General features: G+C 49.4%; 1 protein-coding gene across 10 annotated transcripts in view; it reads right to left on the reverse strand.

The window, feature by feature from the left end:
• MIPOL1 (mirror-image polydactyly 1) overlaps positions 1-18,281 on the reverse strand; it is a 434,635-nt gene that overhangs the window by 131,478 nt on the left and 284,876 nt on the right. For 8 of the 10 annotated variants that reach the window (XM_075613311.1, XM_075613312.1, XM_075613304.1 and 5 more), the window contains one exon: positions 7,214-7,312. The exons of the other annotated variants lie outside the window; for them this stretch is intronic. In XM_075613311.1, coding sequence (XP_075469426.1) covers positions 7,214-7,312 — 99 coding nt within the window. The remainder of the gene's footprint in view (positions 1-7,213; positions 7,313-18,281) is intronic. 10 annotated transcript variants of the gene reach the window in all.

Genomic DNA, 18,281 nt, shown 5'->3' on the forward strand with positions numbered 1-18,281 from the left:
TATTAACCTACATCTATATATTCTGTGCAAAGACAGCAGTATTATTGCTTAGCCTTAGGAATTGGTGACTACATTACAACCAATTACAGGTTTGGAGACGTGTACCATGCATTAGCGTTTATCTTGAATGGTACCATGTTTTCTTAATGGTTACAACAGTTTATGTGGGCCCTATGTTGGCCTCTGATAACTTTTTTCTGGACATAGAAAGATATGACATGCTGCATAACGGTTTAAAGCAACTATAATATTTGTGTTTGCTGACTAAATATCTAATTATTGCTAATCTATATGTATAAAAGTGAAATGTTTGTGTGTGGCGTTATTTGTGGTGATGTGTGTTTTCTGATTGGTGGGCCCCTCTTGCTGGCAAGCTCTCCTATTGGCTGAGGGGCGGGGTTTGTGACATCACAGTGGGCTGACGTCACACACAGGGGCTCACAGGCAATCTTCAATACTCCTCACTCGACTGCTTCTCCTCCTCACAGCAGGTAACCTCCCCTGGAGCTTCTCCTCACCCCGCGCCTAGCCACACTTGGCGGTGACCGGGAGCGCCGGGGAGGGGGGTGGGGGGGGCAACATGTCACCTCCACTGGCCATTCTCCTCCTCATCACCCCCGTGGGCCCAGTACTATCTCCCCTCAGTGCACCCCCCCCACCACCACCACCGCCGCCTCCAGGCACCTCCGCCTCTGCCGCCTCAGGGGGGGGGGGCGCCTGGAGCTGTGCTGGGGACGGGGGGCTGCTGGAGCTGTGCAGGGGGCGGGGGGGCCGCCGGACCTGGGCAGGGGACGGGGGGCAGCTGGAGCTGTGCAGGGGGCGGGGGGGGGGGGGGGCCGCCGGAGCTGTGCAGGGGGGGGGACCAGAGCTGTGCAGGGGGGGGGACCAGAGCTGTGCAGGGGGGGGGGACCAGAGCTGTGCAGGGGGGGATAGAAGGGGTAGCGGAGAAAGAGACAGGGGGAGCAGAGAGAGAGGGGGGAGCGGAGAGAGAGGGGGTAGCGGAGAAAGAGACAGGGGGAGCAGAGAGAGAGGGGGGAGCGGAGAGATAGGAGGGAGCGGGAAATTTTAATCCCGGGCAACGCCGGGTATATCAGCTAGTCTATATATATAAAATTGAATTTTGTGAGATTGTTACTAGATGTGGTGAATCTGATTGGTCCGTGGGTCCGCGACTCTCATTGACCAACAGGTACGCTGACATCACAGACACATCTACTCCACTGTGACACACACACACATACTGCCACAGACTCTCACCTCATCACACTCACCATACCTCACCCACAGCTCACCTCCCTGCTGGCTCCCCCCAAACCATCACCCCCCCTCACCCACAGCTCACCTCCCCGCTGGCTCCCCCCCACCATCACCCCCCCTCACCCACAGCTCACCTCCCCGCTGGCTCCCCCCCACCATCACCCCGCTACCTTCCCCCTCGGCGCACCTTCTCCCCTATGCCACCTAGGCTCACAATATGGTGCTCCACACTACTCCACCCTGTCGTCACCCTTACCGCATTTAAACTGTGCACCCCTCTGGGCGACGATCGGAAGAGGCTGATCTGCCCCTCCCCCCGTGGCCATCTCCCGGAGGGAAGGGTATGTCCCGCGCGGCCGCCACTGCCTTGCTCCCCCCTGTTGAAGGGGGAAGGCGCGACGAGGGGGAAGGTAAGTGGAGGGGGGGTGGAAGTCGAATGGGAGGGTGGTGTGGTTTTAAAATGGGGTGGTGGTATAAAAGGTTGTGTGTTTCCATTTTTGGTGGCTGCTAAAAGACTAAAAGGCAGGTCAGGTCAACGTCAGATAAGGCTATATTTATTATAGGGTAAGAGGGGTGCACAGTTGAAATCGTGCGGTAAGGGTGACTCCTGTCCACTGTCCCCCCCCCCTCCTGTCCACTCTCCTCCCCCCTCCTGTCCCCCCCCTCCTGTCCACTGTCCACCAACCATGTCCAGTCCCGTCCCCCCTGTCCACTCCCCCCCCCTGTCCACTGTCCCCCCCTCCTGTCCACTGCCCCCCCTCCTGTCCTGTCCACTGCCCCCCCCTCCTGTCCTGTCCACTGCCCGCCCTCCTGTCCACTGCCCCCCCCCCTCCTGTCCACTGTCCCCTCCCCTCCTGTCCACTGCCCCCCCCCCCCCTCCTGTCCACTGTCCCTCCCTTGTGGGGTGGGGAGGACAGAGAAAGAGGGGGAGCACAGAAATAGGGGGAGAGGAGGGAGTGGGAAATTTAACTCACGGGCAACGCCGGGTCTCTCAGCTAGTGTCTAATAAGATTTAACTCATTCAGAGACATTTTTTCATGGTTCTTTACTATTACCACTTCCATGGTGCTGAATATTAGGGATATACAGTATTTGTAGCTGTGAAACCATGGCAGTATCTGAAGCAGGTTCCTATTCTCAATCCACTATATCCAAAGAAGTTAGTAGTTAAGATGAAACCAGATGTTTTGTGGGTTACTTTGTGCTTGAATGTACTGTACTATGGACGATCGCCTTCAGGGTATTCAAACAGACACAGTTATCCAGATAAGGCGGTATGCAAATAACTCTTTCTATGCAAAGAACCCTGTACAGTAGGACTACTCCCAGAAAATTCCACCTAATCCTCACACCCATTCAAAATAGAGGGCTTATATTTTCTTAGCAGCAGACACCTTTCAGTGTTACATGACGCCTTCGCACGCGCGGAGGCGTGCACATATGGGACGTCACCCGCGTGAAGCGGGTGCATTTTCAGGCCATGCTAGACGTGCCGTTGAGGGGTGTGTCTATGGGCGTGCCTGTGACGTCACGGAGCTGTTTCGCCCTCATTGGGCGAAACACTCACGTGACCTGCCCACCGCGCCGAGAAATCAGTTTCAACTGATTCCTTGCGCAACGCGCGCCCCCACCTGCTGTCACGCGGGCGTGCTATTACTGTGGCCTTAAGGCAATGTGATTGCACCTCCGCGCGGTCTGCGGCAGCATGGATGAGCCCTTATGGTCCATTAACTGGAGAGCAAGGTATCTTCTAGCAAAACACCACTTAGGTTTGCGCAGTTTGAGCATCAAAACCATTAATTATATATATATATATATATATATATCTCAAAACCTCCCACAATTCTGCAGAGCACCCTAATACAAACCAATATGCCAATTGGCAGTTCCCATCTACCTTTTATCCGCACTTTTCCCTCTCCCTACACAAGACAAACTTTCAATTGAAACCAGAATACTATCCTATTCCTGAGCTGCGCTTATAGTGCCGGTGACGGCGATGCAACGTCGCCCGAAAACAAATGTATTGTCGCCGACGCAACTCGAAATTTGGAAGCCGGTCAAATTTGATTTTTCAGAGGCTGTCGCCACATGTGACAGCTTCTAAACCAATCAGTGACCTGGTCACCCGCGACGTCGCCGCAAAACGAATTACAACTTTCACTAACGGCGACGGGTGATGTCACCCGGCGCGTCACCGTCGCATGCACTATAAGCGCGGCCTTAGGCTGTGGCCCCGCTGCCTGCCTCGCACCTGAATTCCCCGGACTGCAGAGAGCTGCAGGGGAAAGACAGGGGGGGCGTGACTGGGGAGTGACGGGGGCGCGGACATGACATCACCCTGCAGGTTCGCCCTCAATGGCTGAACCGCCGGGGGCGTGGCCTAGCGCTTCGTCGCTAGTTCCCATCTCAATTTTCACGTGTGCCTCAAAAACGCGCTGCGCGGCGCCCCCCTCAGTGGGCCCGACCTCAGTGTGGGGCGGCTGTTGTCCCTGCAGCGTCCGCCACAGCGGGCGCTGCAGTAGCCAGCAGGGACCTGGTCTTAGTTGGAAATGTAATACACACTTTGTAGGCTTAAGTATCTATTATTCAACCAAAACGATAGTCATTACAATTCACTTATATAGAGAGCTGTCTTCAGCTTGTGCTCTTTTCACCTATCCCTTTACTTTGACTGAAACAGGGCTCTCCAATTCTTACATTGATTTCCCCCTCCCCCTGCCCTCCCATCTTAAAAATGAAAGTGGTCTTCTATTTTCCTTTCATCATCATTTTCAGTGATATTCTCTGCTATTTACACTATCCTTTCTTATTTTGAGAATCCCACAATCCAACTTTTCATATGCTCCTCTTGGACCAGACTCGCTCACCTATTCTCCTCAGTTCTCCGTATTACCCTAGCAATCTCACAACGGTGTTCTCTCCTCATCTCCAGACGCTCTCACCCCTGTTTGATTTGGTCATACGAACCCCTCTAAGCCTCCTAGCATGGTTAAACTCACAAACATGCTTTCTTTCACCTTACGTTTCCTCGTCTGAATTTCCCTGCAGGAAGTAGCACACTAACACTGACTTTCCTCACTGTAAATGCCTCGCGTCCTGTCTCAACACTGCTCTTTCTTATGCCAAACACTAGTACCTCTCACTAATACATTTCCTAACCCACACCATCTTTGCCAGCTCATTTCGGTGGTTGGCTTTCCTCCTGTCACCCCATATTTTAGGAGAAATATTAGTGCATAACAACACATTGTATTTGTATGCACTGTACATTTTTGGTACTTGTTTTGCTGCTCAGTATTAGGCCATTCAGCCTTAATTTGAAAATATATACCAACTTATGACACATTAAGAAGGGTTGATTGGCATCACCAACATTTGTTGCTAACTGGAATGGCACCAATAAGTGCACTGTACTTTAGACAGTTTTTAAATGGCCCTCGCATATAACCGTCCATTTTATGATCAAAAAAAGAATGTACCAATGCCAGAATACTTGACACGGTACATCACAGAACAATAGAGGCACAATCAATCCTTGAGTTTATAAGCTATATTTGTATTAATTGAGGTGGATGGGCAAATAGCCAATTGCTCAATATCATGCAGTTGGTACAGGGTCTTGAACCTGTGTTTTCTACATAAATGGCTCAGTCACTAGACTACCGAGTCCCTCCAAAAGGGTCACCCATTTTTATTTTATCACCTTCCTAATATCTCGTCTAACTCCCCCTCTCATCTCTTTCAGTCTCCCAGACCCATAGTTCTCTGGCTGATTGCGAAAATCTGGAAAGCAAACACAGGTGTTTTAGCTTCAGTCACGTACCAGCACAGCCCCTCCCCTGGCCAATGTGTGTGTCCCGCCCACCTGCCCTGGCTCAGCCAAATGCCCAAGAAGAAAATGTCAAACGTTTCGCCTTTCAACACCTCCGAATGAACTGTGGATTAGAGCATTGTTCTACTGAATTTTTTGCACACACATATCTGCTCACAAGTGGGGTGGGAATGGAAAGGGGTAGCAGCCGTCCCACAGATCCCATGGTTTAATTATATGTGTTCAGTGACCACCTAACAAGGAAAAACACACAAAAGTTGTATATTGCTCACAGCATTTGCAGAAGTCATTTTTAATGGATGGCTGCTGAAATGGGGATCCTACAACGCCATTAGATAAACAGTATACAGAAAACACATATATCACTGTATACACCAAAATGCTGCCAGGAATACAATACTTTGCTAATATATTATATATATTATAAAATCTACTTCCCCATTACCAGCCTGTTAGGCACTACAAGTACAGGTATTAAACTACCACTGTGAAAGGTGAACATTTCAGATGCAGGACTGGCTAATACTGTGCCTGCTAAACTAGGCTGGGTGGTCACTATCTCAACTGCAGAAATAGGAGTGTAGGATATAATGGGTGGGTTTAGGTCAGGGGTGGCTAACTCCAGTCCTCAAGGACCACCAACAGGCCAGGTATTAGGGATATCCCTGCTGCAGCACAGGTGGCTCAGTCTGAATGACAGCCACCTGTGCTGAAGCAGGGATATCCCTAATACCTGGCCTATTGGTGGCCCTTGAGGACTGGAGTCGGCCACCCTTGGTTTAGGTCAAGACATCCATTTTCCCAGGGAATAGTGAGAACCATGAATCTTCTTTAATAAAGAGTTGTATAGCGGTGACACTGCAGGGGGGGGTGACTATCAGCAGAGACTTGCACCTTAATGGCGGAGAAGTAGAGGAGGATCAGCCAACTCCTCTAGCATTTTTTCCCTTAGGTGACATTTATAAAGCTGATAAATTGTCATCGATTAATAATTTTCCTAGTGTGTCAACAAAAAGCAACTCTGTAAACATAAATACAATTTAAAATGCGTGGTAATGACAATACAAAATGGGGGACGAGGCTCCCAGGCATATGAGTAAACAATGTGGTCATTCCAATGAAATTGTTACTAAGTTCTCACCCACAAGTGCCCATTTATTTCTAGTACGCTAATTTGATTTTAAAGCACCCATTAAACCTGCCATCCAGTGCAAAATAGTAAGAAACAATGTTAGAAACAGTAACTACAGATGCAGCAGCCGTTATTGAAACACTTCACGTATACCCCGGAATACCCATGTCATGGCGCGGGATTTCTTCCAACCGTACCGCCTTAAGACGCGAGTGCAGAAAATGGCATTTTAGTGTTCTGGCTTTTAAACACCTGAAATTGACACAGTAGCACAGTACTGTACACATTGCAATTCATTCATTTCATTTAATTGCACAAACTCCATGAAATTCAAACAAAGCAACCGCGATAAACACGTGTGCCTGGGGCGATTGGCCGCGTTCATGCCGCGTGGAGTACAGCAGGGCACGCGAAAACGGCGCAGTGATGCCTTAAAATAACGGCCGCTGCATCTGTACATGGCACATATGAAAGTGATTGTGACTAAAACATTACTTATTGTAAGGATTGCTGTGTATTTGTAGTGCATAAAGTGCCTTAGAACAAGAACAACAAAATGCACAGTGGTCACTATGCCCCGTTCTAGGGGCTAGGTATGAAGTAGAGATCATTCACTCCTCTGATTTACTATTGCATCTTTTTGTGTCTTTGTAAATCTAAGACTTTGCTCAAGGTCGCACAGAAGCATGTGGGAAGGCCAGTTACCTGTCCGAGGCCACACACAGCAAGAAGCATACTCGGGACCAGACTTACAGAGATGAAATGGGCTCAGCATGAGGGCCACAAAAAGAGCAGTGGATGAGGCAGGATGAAGTGAAAATAAGAGCTGTATGATGTGTGTGATGCATGTAACATGGGTATATTAATAAACACAATTCACATCTCTCACTGCACATACCGAATAAATCAATATGAGAAGTAGACATACATGGAAGGCAAAGAATAGGAGAATGGAGCTAACGTGGGCCACCCATATGAGAGACATTCACCTTGGAAGCAGGCTCAAAGGTCCTCTGTGCAGTCACAATATCCGTAGAGATCTGTTTGCTCTCTCTCAGCAGATGAAGCTCCTTTTCCAGATGTTTGCACTGGGGGGAGAATATAAGATCATAAAGTAAAACTTTTCTAGCCACCAAGAGATGTATCCTGTAACCTACAAGACTGGACTCAATTACTGAATGTGCCAAAAATCACCTGATATCACATCAATTACCAGATATGAAGCACGTTTGCTCCAGAATATAAACGACTGCACAAACAGCAAAAAAAAAAACAAACAAAACAAAAAACTTTTATTCTATACGTTTTAACACTAACCTACTCCTAAAAAGGATGAGACATTCTAGTTTAGAAGTCACAATATACAGGCATGGCGGCCCCCAGTATGTCCTTGGTTTCAGTGAAAATGATTCAACTAATCAACATATAATTGCATTTCTGCAATGCAAACAAAACTAAATCCAGCCAAGTCTAACGCAGAAAAAAAATGCTAAATGCAATATATAACACGCCGGTGTTTTTAAGTTCCACAATATATGCTGAAGATGAACAAAATGTAACGTAACAAAACTGTTCTTAATTAGTTGACATTTGTGACACAAGTGCAAATTAAGACTTGAAAGCATAGTTGCGAAATAACATATAAATTGAATGGAAAAACATGCACCCGTTTTGTACAAGAATGACACCAAAATTGCATGGATGATCATTAATTATTTAAGGTTTTTATGGAGTTTTTGGCTGTGTATTCATTGGCTTCTCCACACAATGTATTTGCCTTCATCATAATCAACGCACTATATAGCGCAGTGCAGGGAAGTGCAGTGTAAAGAACTGTCGAAATGTAGTAGATCAGAATATACTTACATTGTAAAGTAACAGAGAAATGCACAAAGGTACCCACCCAGACAGACTCACAGCCAACCGGGAGCATAGAATCTCATAGCTAACAGGGAGTAGAGAGTCTTGTAGCACAAGGGAGCAGAGAAACCCATAGCCCAGAGGGAGCAGAGAATCTCATAGCGCACAAATAGCAGAGAATATCATAGCCAACTAGAAGCACAGTCTTACAGCACAAGGAGAAGATTCTTATAGCCCACAGGGAGCAGACTTATAGCCCACAGGGAGCAGACTTATAGCTCACAACATGGAGAAGACTCATGGTAGAAAGTTCTGTAGCAGAAAGTTCTGTAGCCCTCGGGGACTAGAGAGTCTTATAGCACATAGGGAGTAGAGTCTTATAGCACACAGGGAGATGACAGACTCATAGCCCACTGGAAGTGGAGAGACCCATAGCACACAGGGAGCAGAGAGACCCATAGCACACAGGGAGCAGAGAGACTCATAGCACACAGGGAGCAGAGATTCTCATAGCACACAGGGAGCAGAGAGACTCATAGCACACAGGGAGCAGAGAGACTCATAGCACACAGGGAGCAGAGAGACTCATAGCACACAGGGAGCAGAGAGACCCATAGCACACAGGGAGCAGAGAGACTCATAGCACACAGGGAGCAGAGAGACCCATAGCACACAGGGAGCAGAGAGACTCATAGCACACAGGGAGCAGAGAGACTCATAGCACACAGGGAGCAGAGAGACTCATAGCACACAGGGAGCAGAGAGACTCATAGCACACAGGGAGCAGAGATTATCATAGCACACAGGGAGCAGAGATTCTCATAGCACACAGGGAGCAGAGATTCTCATAGCACACAGGGAGCAGAGATTCTCATAGCACACAGGGAGCAGAGAGACTCATAGCACACAGGGAGCAGAGATTCGCATAGCACACAGGGAGCAGAGATTCGCATAGCACACAGGGAGCAGAGATTCTCATAGCACACAGGGAGCAGAGAGACCCATAGCACACAGGGAGCAGAGAGACTCATAGCACACAGGGAGCAGAGAGACTCATAGCACACAGGGAGCAGAGAGACCCATAGCACACAGGGAGCAGAGAGACTCATAGCACACAGGGAGCAGAGAGACTCATAGCACACAGGGAGCAGAGATTCTCATAGCACACAGGGAGCAGAGATTCTCATAGCACACAGGGAGCAGAGATTCTCATAGCACACAGGGAGCAGAGATTCTCATAGCACACAGGGAGCAGAGAGACTCATAGCACACAGGGAGCAGAGAGACTCATAGCACACAGGGAGCAGAGATTCGCATAGCACACAGGGAGCAGAGATTCTCATAGCACACAGGGAGCAGAGATTCCCATAGCACACAGGGAGCAGAGAGACTCATAGCACACAGGGAGCAGAGAGACTCATAACACACAGGGAGCAGAGATTCTCATAGCACACAGGGAGCAGAGAGACTCATAGCACACAGGGAGCAGAGATTCTCATAGCACACAGGGAGCAGAGAGACTCATAGCACACAGGGAGCAGAGAGACTCATAGCACACAGGGAGCAGAGATTCTCATAGCACACAGGGAGCAGAGATTCTCATAGCACACAGGGAGCAGAGATTCTCATAGCACACAGGGAGCAGAGATTCTCATAGCACACAGGGAGCAGAGATTATCATAGCACAAAGGGAGCAGAGAGACTCATAGCACACAGGGAGCAGAGATTATCATAGCACACAGGGAGCAGAGAGACTCATAGCACACAGGGAGCAGAGAGACTCATAGCACACAGGGAGCAGAGAGACTCATAGCACACAGGGAGCAGAGAGACCCATAGCACACAGGGAGCAGAGATTCTCATAGCACACAGGGAGCAGAGATTCGCATAGCACACAGGGAGCAGAGATTCTCATAGCACACAGGGAGCAGAGATTATCATAGCACACAGGGAGCAGAGATTCTCATAGCACACAGGGAGCAGAGATTATCATAGCACACAGGGAGCAGAGAGACCCATAGCACACAGGGAGCAGAGAGACTCATAGCACACAGGGAGCAGAGATTCTCATAGCACACAGGGAGCAGAGAGACCCATAGCACACAGGGAGCAGAGATTCTCATAGCACACAGGGAGCAGAGATTATCATAGCACACAGGGAGCAGAGAGACCCATAGCACACAGGGAGCAGAGAGACTCATAGCACACAGGGAGCAGAGATTCTCATAGCACACAGGGAGCAGAGAGACTCATAGCACACAGGGAGCAGAGAGACTCATAGCACACAGGGAGCAGAGATTCTCATAGCACACAGGGAGCAGAGAGACTCATAGCACACAGGGAGCAGAGATTCTCATAGCACACAGGGAGCAGAGATTCTCATAGCACACAGGGAGCAGAGATTCTCATAGCACACAGGGAGCAGAGATTATCATAGCACAAAGGGAGCAGAGAGACTCATAGCACACAGGGAGCAGAGATTATCATAGCACACAGGGAGCAGAGAGACTCATAGCACACAGGGAGCAGAGAGACTCATAGCACACAGGGAGCAGAGAGACTCATAGCACACAGGGAGCAGAGAGACTCATAGCACACAGGGAGCAGAGAGACCCATAGCACACAGGGAGCAGAGATTCTCATAGCACACAGGGAGCAGAGATTATCATAGCACACAGGGAGCAGAGATTCGCATAGCACACAGGGAGCAGAGATTCTCATAGCACACAGGGAGCAGAGATTATCATAGCACACAGGGAGCAGAGATTCTCATAGCACACAGGGAGCAGAGATTCTCATAGCACACAGGGAGCAGAGATTATCATAGCACACAGGGAGCAGAGATTCTCATAGCACACAGGGAGCAGAGATTATCATAGCACACAGGGAGCAGAGAGACCCATAGCACACAGGGAGCAGAGATTCTCATAGCACACAGGGAGCAGAGATTATCATAGCACACAGGGAGCAGAGAGACCCATAGCACACAGGGAGCAGAGAGACCCATAGCACACAGGGAGCAGAGAGACTCATAGCACACAGGGAGCAGAGATTCTCATAGCACACAGGGAGCAGAGAGACCCATAGCACACAGGGAGCAGAGATTCTCATAGCACACAGGGAGCAGAGATTCTCATAGCACACAGGGAGCAGAGAGACTCATAGCACACAGGGAGCAGAGATTCTCATAGCACACAGGGAGCAGAGATTCTCATAGCACACAGGGAGCAGAGAGACTCATAGCACACAGGGAGCAGAGATTCTCATAGCACACAGGGAGCAGAGATTATCATAGCACACAGGGAGCAGAGAGACCCATAGCACACAGGGAGCAGAGAGACTCATAGCACACAGGGAGCAGAGATTCTCATAGCACACAGGGAGCAGAGAGACCCATAGCACACAGGGAGCAGAGAGACTCATAGCACACAGGGAGCAGAGATTCTCATAGCACACAGGGAGCAGAGAGACTCATAGCACACAGGGAGCAGAGAGACTCATAGCACACAGGGAGCAGAGAGACTCATAGCACACAGGGAGCAGAGAGACTCATAGCACACAGGGAGCAGAGAGACCCATAGCACACAGGGAGCAGAGAGACTCATAGCACACAGGGAGCAGAGATTCTCATAGCACACAGGGAGCAGAGATTCGCATAGCACACAGGGAGCAGAGATTCTCATAGCACACAGGGAGCAGAGATTATCATAGCACACAGGGAGCAGAGATTCTCATAGCACACAGGGAGCAGAGATTCTCATAGCACACAGGGAGCAGAGAGACTCATAGCACACAGGGAGCAGAGATTATCATAGCACACAGGGAGCAGAGATTCTCATAGCACACAGGGAGCAGAGATTATCATAGCACACAGGGAGCAGAGATTATCATAGCACACAGGGAGCAGAGATTCTCATAGCACACAGGGAGCAGAGATTCTCATAGCACACAGGGAGCAGAGAGACTCATAGCACACAGGGAGCAGAGATTATCATAGCACACAGGGAGCAGAGATTCTCATAGCACACAGGGAGCAGAGATTCTCATAGCACACAGGGAGCAGAGAGACTCATAGCACACAGGGAGCAGAGATTCTCATAGCACACAGGGAGCAGAGATTCTCATAGCACACAGGGAGCAGAGATTCTCATAGCACACAGGGAGCAGAGATTCTCATAGCACACAGGGAGCAGAGATTATCATAGCACACAGGGAGCAGAGAGACTCATAGCACACAGGGAGCAGAGATTATCATAGCACACAGGGAGCAGAAAGACTCATAGCACACAGGGAGCAGAGAGACTCATAGCACACAGGGAGCAGAGATTATCATAGCACACAGGGAGCAGAGATTCTCATAGCACACAGGGAGCAGAGATTCTCATAGCACACAGGGAGCAGAGAGACTCATAGCACACAGGGAGCAGAGATTCTCATAGCACACAGGGAGCAGAGATTCTCATAGCACACAGGGAGCAGAGATTATCATAGCACACAGGGAGCAGAGAGACTCATAGCACACAGGGAGCAGAGATTCTCATAGCACACAGGGAGCAGAGAGACTCATAACACACAGGGAGCAGAGATTCTCATAGCACACAGGGAGCAGAGATTATCATAGCACAAAGGGAGCAGAGATTCTCATAGCACACAGGGAGCAGAGATTCTCATAGCACACAGGGAGCAGAGATTCTCATAGCACACAGGGAGCAGAGAGACCCATAGCACACAGGGAGCAGAGATTCTCATAGCACACAGGGAGCAGAGAGACTCATAGCACACAGGGAGCAGAGATTCGCATAGCACACAGGGAGCAGAGAGACTCATAGCACACAGGGAGCAGAGATTCGCATAGCACACAGGGAGCAGAGATTCTCATAGCACACAGGGAGCAGAGATTCTCATAGCACACAGGGAGCAGAGAGACCCATAGCACACAGGGAGCAGAGATTCTCATAGCACACAGGGAGCAGAGAGACTCATAGCACACAGGGAGCAGAGATTCTCATAGCACACAGGGAGCAGAGAGACCCATAGCACACAGGGAGCAGAGAGACTCATAGCACACAGGGAGCAGAGAGACTCATAACACACAGGGAGCAGAGATTCTCATAGCACACAGGGAGCAGAGAGACCCATAGCACACAGGGAGCAGAGATTCTCATAGCACACAGGGAGCAGAGAGACTCATAGCACACAGGGAGCAGAGAGACTCATAGCACACAGGGAGCAGAGATTCTCATAGCACACAGGGAGCAGAGAGACTCATAGCACACAGGGAGCAGAGATTCTCATAGCACACAGGGAGCAGAGAGACTCATAGCACACAGGGAGCAGAGAGACTCATAGCACACAGGGAGCAGAGAGACTCATAGCACACAGGGAGCAGAGAGACTCATAGCACACAGGGAGCAGAGAGACCCATAGCACACAGGGAGCAGAGATTCTCATAGCACACAGGGAGCAGAGATTCTCATAGCACACAGGGAGCAGAGATTCTCATAGCACACAGGGAGCAGAGATTCGCATAGCACACAGGGAGCAGAGATTCTCATAGCACACAGGGAGCAGAGATTATCATAGCACACAGGGAGCAGAGATTCTCATAGCACACAGGGAGCAGAGATTATCATAGCACACAGGGAGCAGAGAGACCCATAGCACACAGGGAGCAGAGAGACTCATAGCACACAGGGAGCAGAGATTCTCATAGCACACAGGGAGCAGAGAGACCCATAGCACACAGGGAGCAGAGATTCTCATAGCACACAGGGAGCAGAGAGACTCATAGCACACAGGGAGCAGAGAGACTCATAGCACACAGGGAGCAGAGATTCTCATAGCACACAGGGAGCAGAGAGACTCATAACACACAGGGAGCAGAGATTCGCATAGCACACAGGGAGCAGAGATTCTCATAGCACACAGGGAGCAGAGATTCTCATAGCACACAGGGAGCAGAGAGACTCATAGCACACAGGGAGCAGAGATTCTCATAGCACACAGGGAGCAGAGAGACCCATAGCACACAGGGAGCAGAGAGACTCATAACACACAGGGAGCAGAGATTCTCATAGCACACAGGGAGCAGAGAGACCCATAGCACACAGGGAGCAGAGAGACTCATAGCACACAGGGAGCAGAGATTCTCATAGCACACAGGGAGCAGAGAGACTCATAGCACACAGGGAGCAGAGAGACTCATAACACACAGGGAGCAGAGATTCTCATAGCACACAGGGAGCAGAGAGACTCATAACACACAGGGAGCAGAGATTCTCATAGCACACAGGGAGCAGAGATTCGCATAGCACACAGGGAGCAGAGATTCTCATAGCACACAGGGAGCAGAGATTATCATAGCACACAGGGAGCAGAGAGACCCATAGCACACAGGGAGCAGAGAGACTCATAGCACACAGGGAGCAGAGATTCTCATAGCACACAGGGAGCAGAGAGACCCATAGCACACAGGGAGCAGAGAGACTCATAGCACACAGGGAGCAGAGATTCTCATAGCACACAGGGAGCAGAGAGACTCATAGCACACAGGGAGCAGAGAGACTCATAGCACACAGGGAGCAGAGAGACTCATAGCACACAGGGAGCAGAGAGACCCATAGCACACAGGGAGCAGAGAGACTCATAGCACACAGGGAGCAGAGATTCTCATAGCACACAGGGAGCAGAGATTCGCATAGCACACAGGGAGCAGAGATTCTCATAGCACACAGGGAGCAGAGATTCTCATAGCACACAGGGAGCAGAGATTATCATAGCACACAGGGAGCAGAGATTATCATAGCACACAGGGAGCAGAGATTCTCATAGCACACAGGGAGCAGAGATTCTCATAGCACACAGGGAGCAGAGAGACTCATAGCACACAGGGAGCAGAGATTATCATAGCACACAGGGAGCAGAGATTCTCATAGCACACAGGGAGCAGAGATTATCATAGCACACAGGGAGCAGAGATTCTCATAGCACACAGGGAGCAGAGAGACTCATAACACACAGGGAGCAGAGATTCGCATAGCACACAGGGAGCAGAGAGACCCATAGCACACAGGGAGCAGAGAGACTCATAACACACAGGGAGCAGAGATTCTCATAGCACACAGGGAGCAGAGATTCTCATAGCACACAGGGAGCAGAGAGACTCATAGCACACAGGGAGCAGAGATTCTCATAGCACACAGGGAGCAGAGATTCTCATAGCACACAGGGAGCAGAGATTATCATAGCACACAGGGAGCAGAGATTCTCATAGCACACAGGGAGCAGAGATTCTCATAGCACACAGGGAGCAGAGATTCTCATAGCACACAGGGAGCAGAGAGACTCATAACACACAGGGAGCAGAGATTCGCATAGCACACAGGGAGCAGAGATTCGCATAGCACACAGGGAGCAGAGATTCTCATAGCACACAGGGAGCAGAGATTCTCATAGCACACAGGGAGCAGAGAGACTCATAGCACACAGGGAGCAGAGATTCTCATAGCACACAGGGAGCAGAGATTATCATAGCACACAGGGAGCAGAGATTCTCATAGCACACAGGGAGCAGAGATTCTCATAGCACACAGGGAGCAGAGATTCTCATAGCACACAGGGAGCAGAGATTCTCATAGCACACAGGGAGCAGAGATTCTCATAGCACACAGGGAGCAGAGATTATCATAGCACACAGGGAGCAGAGAGACTCATAGCACACAGGGAGCAGAGATTCTCATAGCACACAGGGAGCAGAGAGACTCATAACACACAGGGAGCAGAGATTCGCATAGCACACAGGGAGCAGAGATTCTCATAGCACACAGGGAGCAGAGATTCTCATAGCACACAGGGAGCAGAGATTCTCATAGCACACAGGGAGCAGAGACTCATAACAGCACACAGAGTAGGGATTCAGAAGTCACAGAGCGCACACAGGGAGCATTGGATAAGTTCTCCCATTAACATCCCAGTTAGGCATCAGTGAACAGAGCATCTGGGCTCCTTCCTCTAAGCACTGCCAGACTTTGCTTTTCTTAACTAAAATAACCAAACTTCCCCGGCCACAGACATTCGACTGCTTTCATCCTTAAGTTAGCCGTACACTAGACACTGAACTGCTTATGTTCAGCCATGCCAAAGATCCCGCTGTCACTGATTCCCAGTCAGCTCCAACGCAAACACTCCTTTTTTTTAAGGACATGTGTTTTCATTGGTTGCCTTCCTTCTGTCCCTCTGCCCACAACCACATGTCAGGCGCAGGACTTCCTTCTTAAAACAGGTTGATAAAAATAGTTATTGAAACTGGTAGAGAAGCTAAGTGTTGGTATAGAAAGGGAAAGTTTTCCCTCTGTGGGCCCATAAAGGCAGGTTCATTTCCTGGCTCTGTACGCCTGAGGAAAAACAAGCACAGGACATCTATGAGCCTCAGTTTGAAACACAATTAGGGTTTCCACCTGGATTCAGATTACCAGGAGCAGGTTCAAACAGTCCTGATTGGAGACCTTTTCCATAATGTTGAGGGGGGATGGGGGGGTGGAGAGAAGGCCTGGGGGTGGGGGAGAGTGTATGGGCCTGGGGGTGGGGGAGAGTGTATGGGCCTGGAGGGAGGGGGGGGTAAGGGATGATGGAGAAGGTATTGGCCTAAGGGGGTAAAGAAGGCATTGACCTTCAGCAGGGGGGAAAAGGTATGGGCCTGGGAGGAGAGGGGAGGAAAGAAAAATGGTTTGGGCCTAAGGTTGTGTGTGTGTGTGTGTGTGTGTGGGGGGGTGTGTGTGTGGGGGGGGGTGTGTGTGTGTGTGGAGGGGGGGTGGGTGGGGGGGGGGGGGAAAGGCATTGAAGGTGTGGAGGACAACTTTGTAGGTGATATTGGATTGGATGCTAGAAGAGCAATCTACCGGGGAGATGGGCACAGCCTTATGTTCTGGAAGAAGGTAAAATAATTTTATCTGCATCATGATGGATAGATTGCAAAGAAGAGATTGCGAGGCAGGGCGACCCCAATAGCACTAGTTTACAATAGTCAAGACAGGAGAGCATAAGGGCAAGCATTAAAGTGACAGAAGAAAGGTCAGATCTTACGGATCTTTACGGAGGAAAATATGCCAGAGTTCAGCCAGGGCATGAATGTGCTATTGCATGGGTGGCCATCTCCAGTACTCAAGGGCCACCAACAGACCACGTTATAGGGATATCCCTGCTTCATCACAGTTGGGTCAATCAATTGAGCCCTCTGTGTTGAAGCAGGGATATCCTTAAAACTTTGAGTTGACCAATCCTGGGCTAGTGAGTAGAGAAGTACAAAATATTTATGCAGTCAGATAAATGAGGAAAATGTGCAACTAGTGTTGAAAAACAAACATTGACAAGTGCCACCATCACTACTTAGTGATTACACTTCTGCATAAAGCCACAGGAATTTGTGAGTTTCATGGTGACAATGATGAATTTGGGCTTCTTTTCCAAAACCATTGCCAACGTTTGTAAATTCTCATAAAGTTTGCTTACTATAAAAAAGTAAAAAATGCAAATTCTTTTAAAAATGTCCACTGTACAAATGTCGTTTAATTAGGAGTACATACCAAATAGTGCAAAGTTTGAGCTCATTATGGTTTTCCATTAGGAAAATTAATTGGAATAGGAGATAATAGGCTGAGCCCATACTACACACACTATAGTACAGTACTACGATCAGGGCCGGTGCGAGGGTATTTGGCATCCTAGGCAAACCTTCAGTTCGTGCGCCCACCCAAAAAATATTTTTCCCAAAAAAATGTTTGAATCTTTAGTATGTTGGTTGGATTTTTCCTGCCCTGACACAACCTCTCCAGCTTCTCCCCCACATGCTCCCCTCATCACCAGCTCTCTCTCACTCACCCCACCCCTCTCTCTCACACCCCTTCCCTCTTTCTCTCACCCACTCACTCATCACCTCTCACCCCTCTCTCTCCCACCCCCTCTCTCACCCCTCCCCTTACTCTGTTTTAAGCCTCCTCCGTTTTTACATACACTCCCTCCATTTTTACATATCCCCTCTGTTTTTATATCCCCCCTCTCTGTTTTATACCCCTCCCTCTCTTACCCAGAATAGTTGTCTGCAGCAGGGAGAACATGTAGCTGCAGAGTGGGAGGTAAGGAGTCTGCTCTGCTCCTGACCTCCTTCCCGCTGCCTCCGCCGTCCCCCAAAATGTGCCACCC

This window comes from Ascaphus truei, chromosome 9, assembly GCF_040206685.1.
Source record: "Ascaphus truei isolate aAscTru1 chromosome 9, aAscTru1.hap1, whole genome shotgun sequence".
Taxonomy (NCBI): domain Eukaryota; kingdom Metazoa; phylum Chordata; class Amphibia; order Anura; family Ascaphidae; genus Ascaphus; species Ascaphus truei.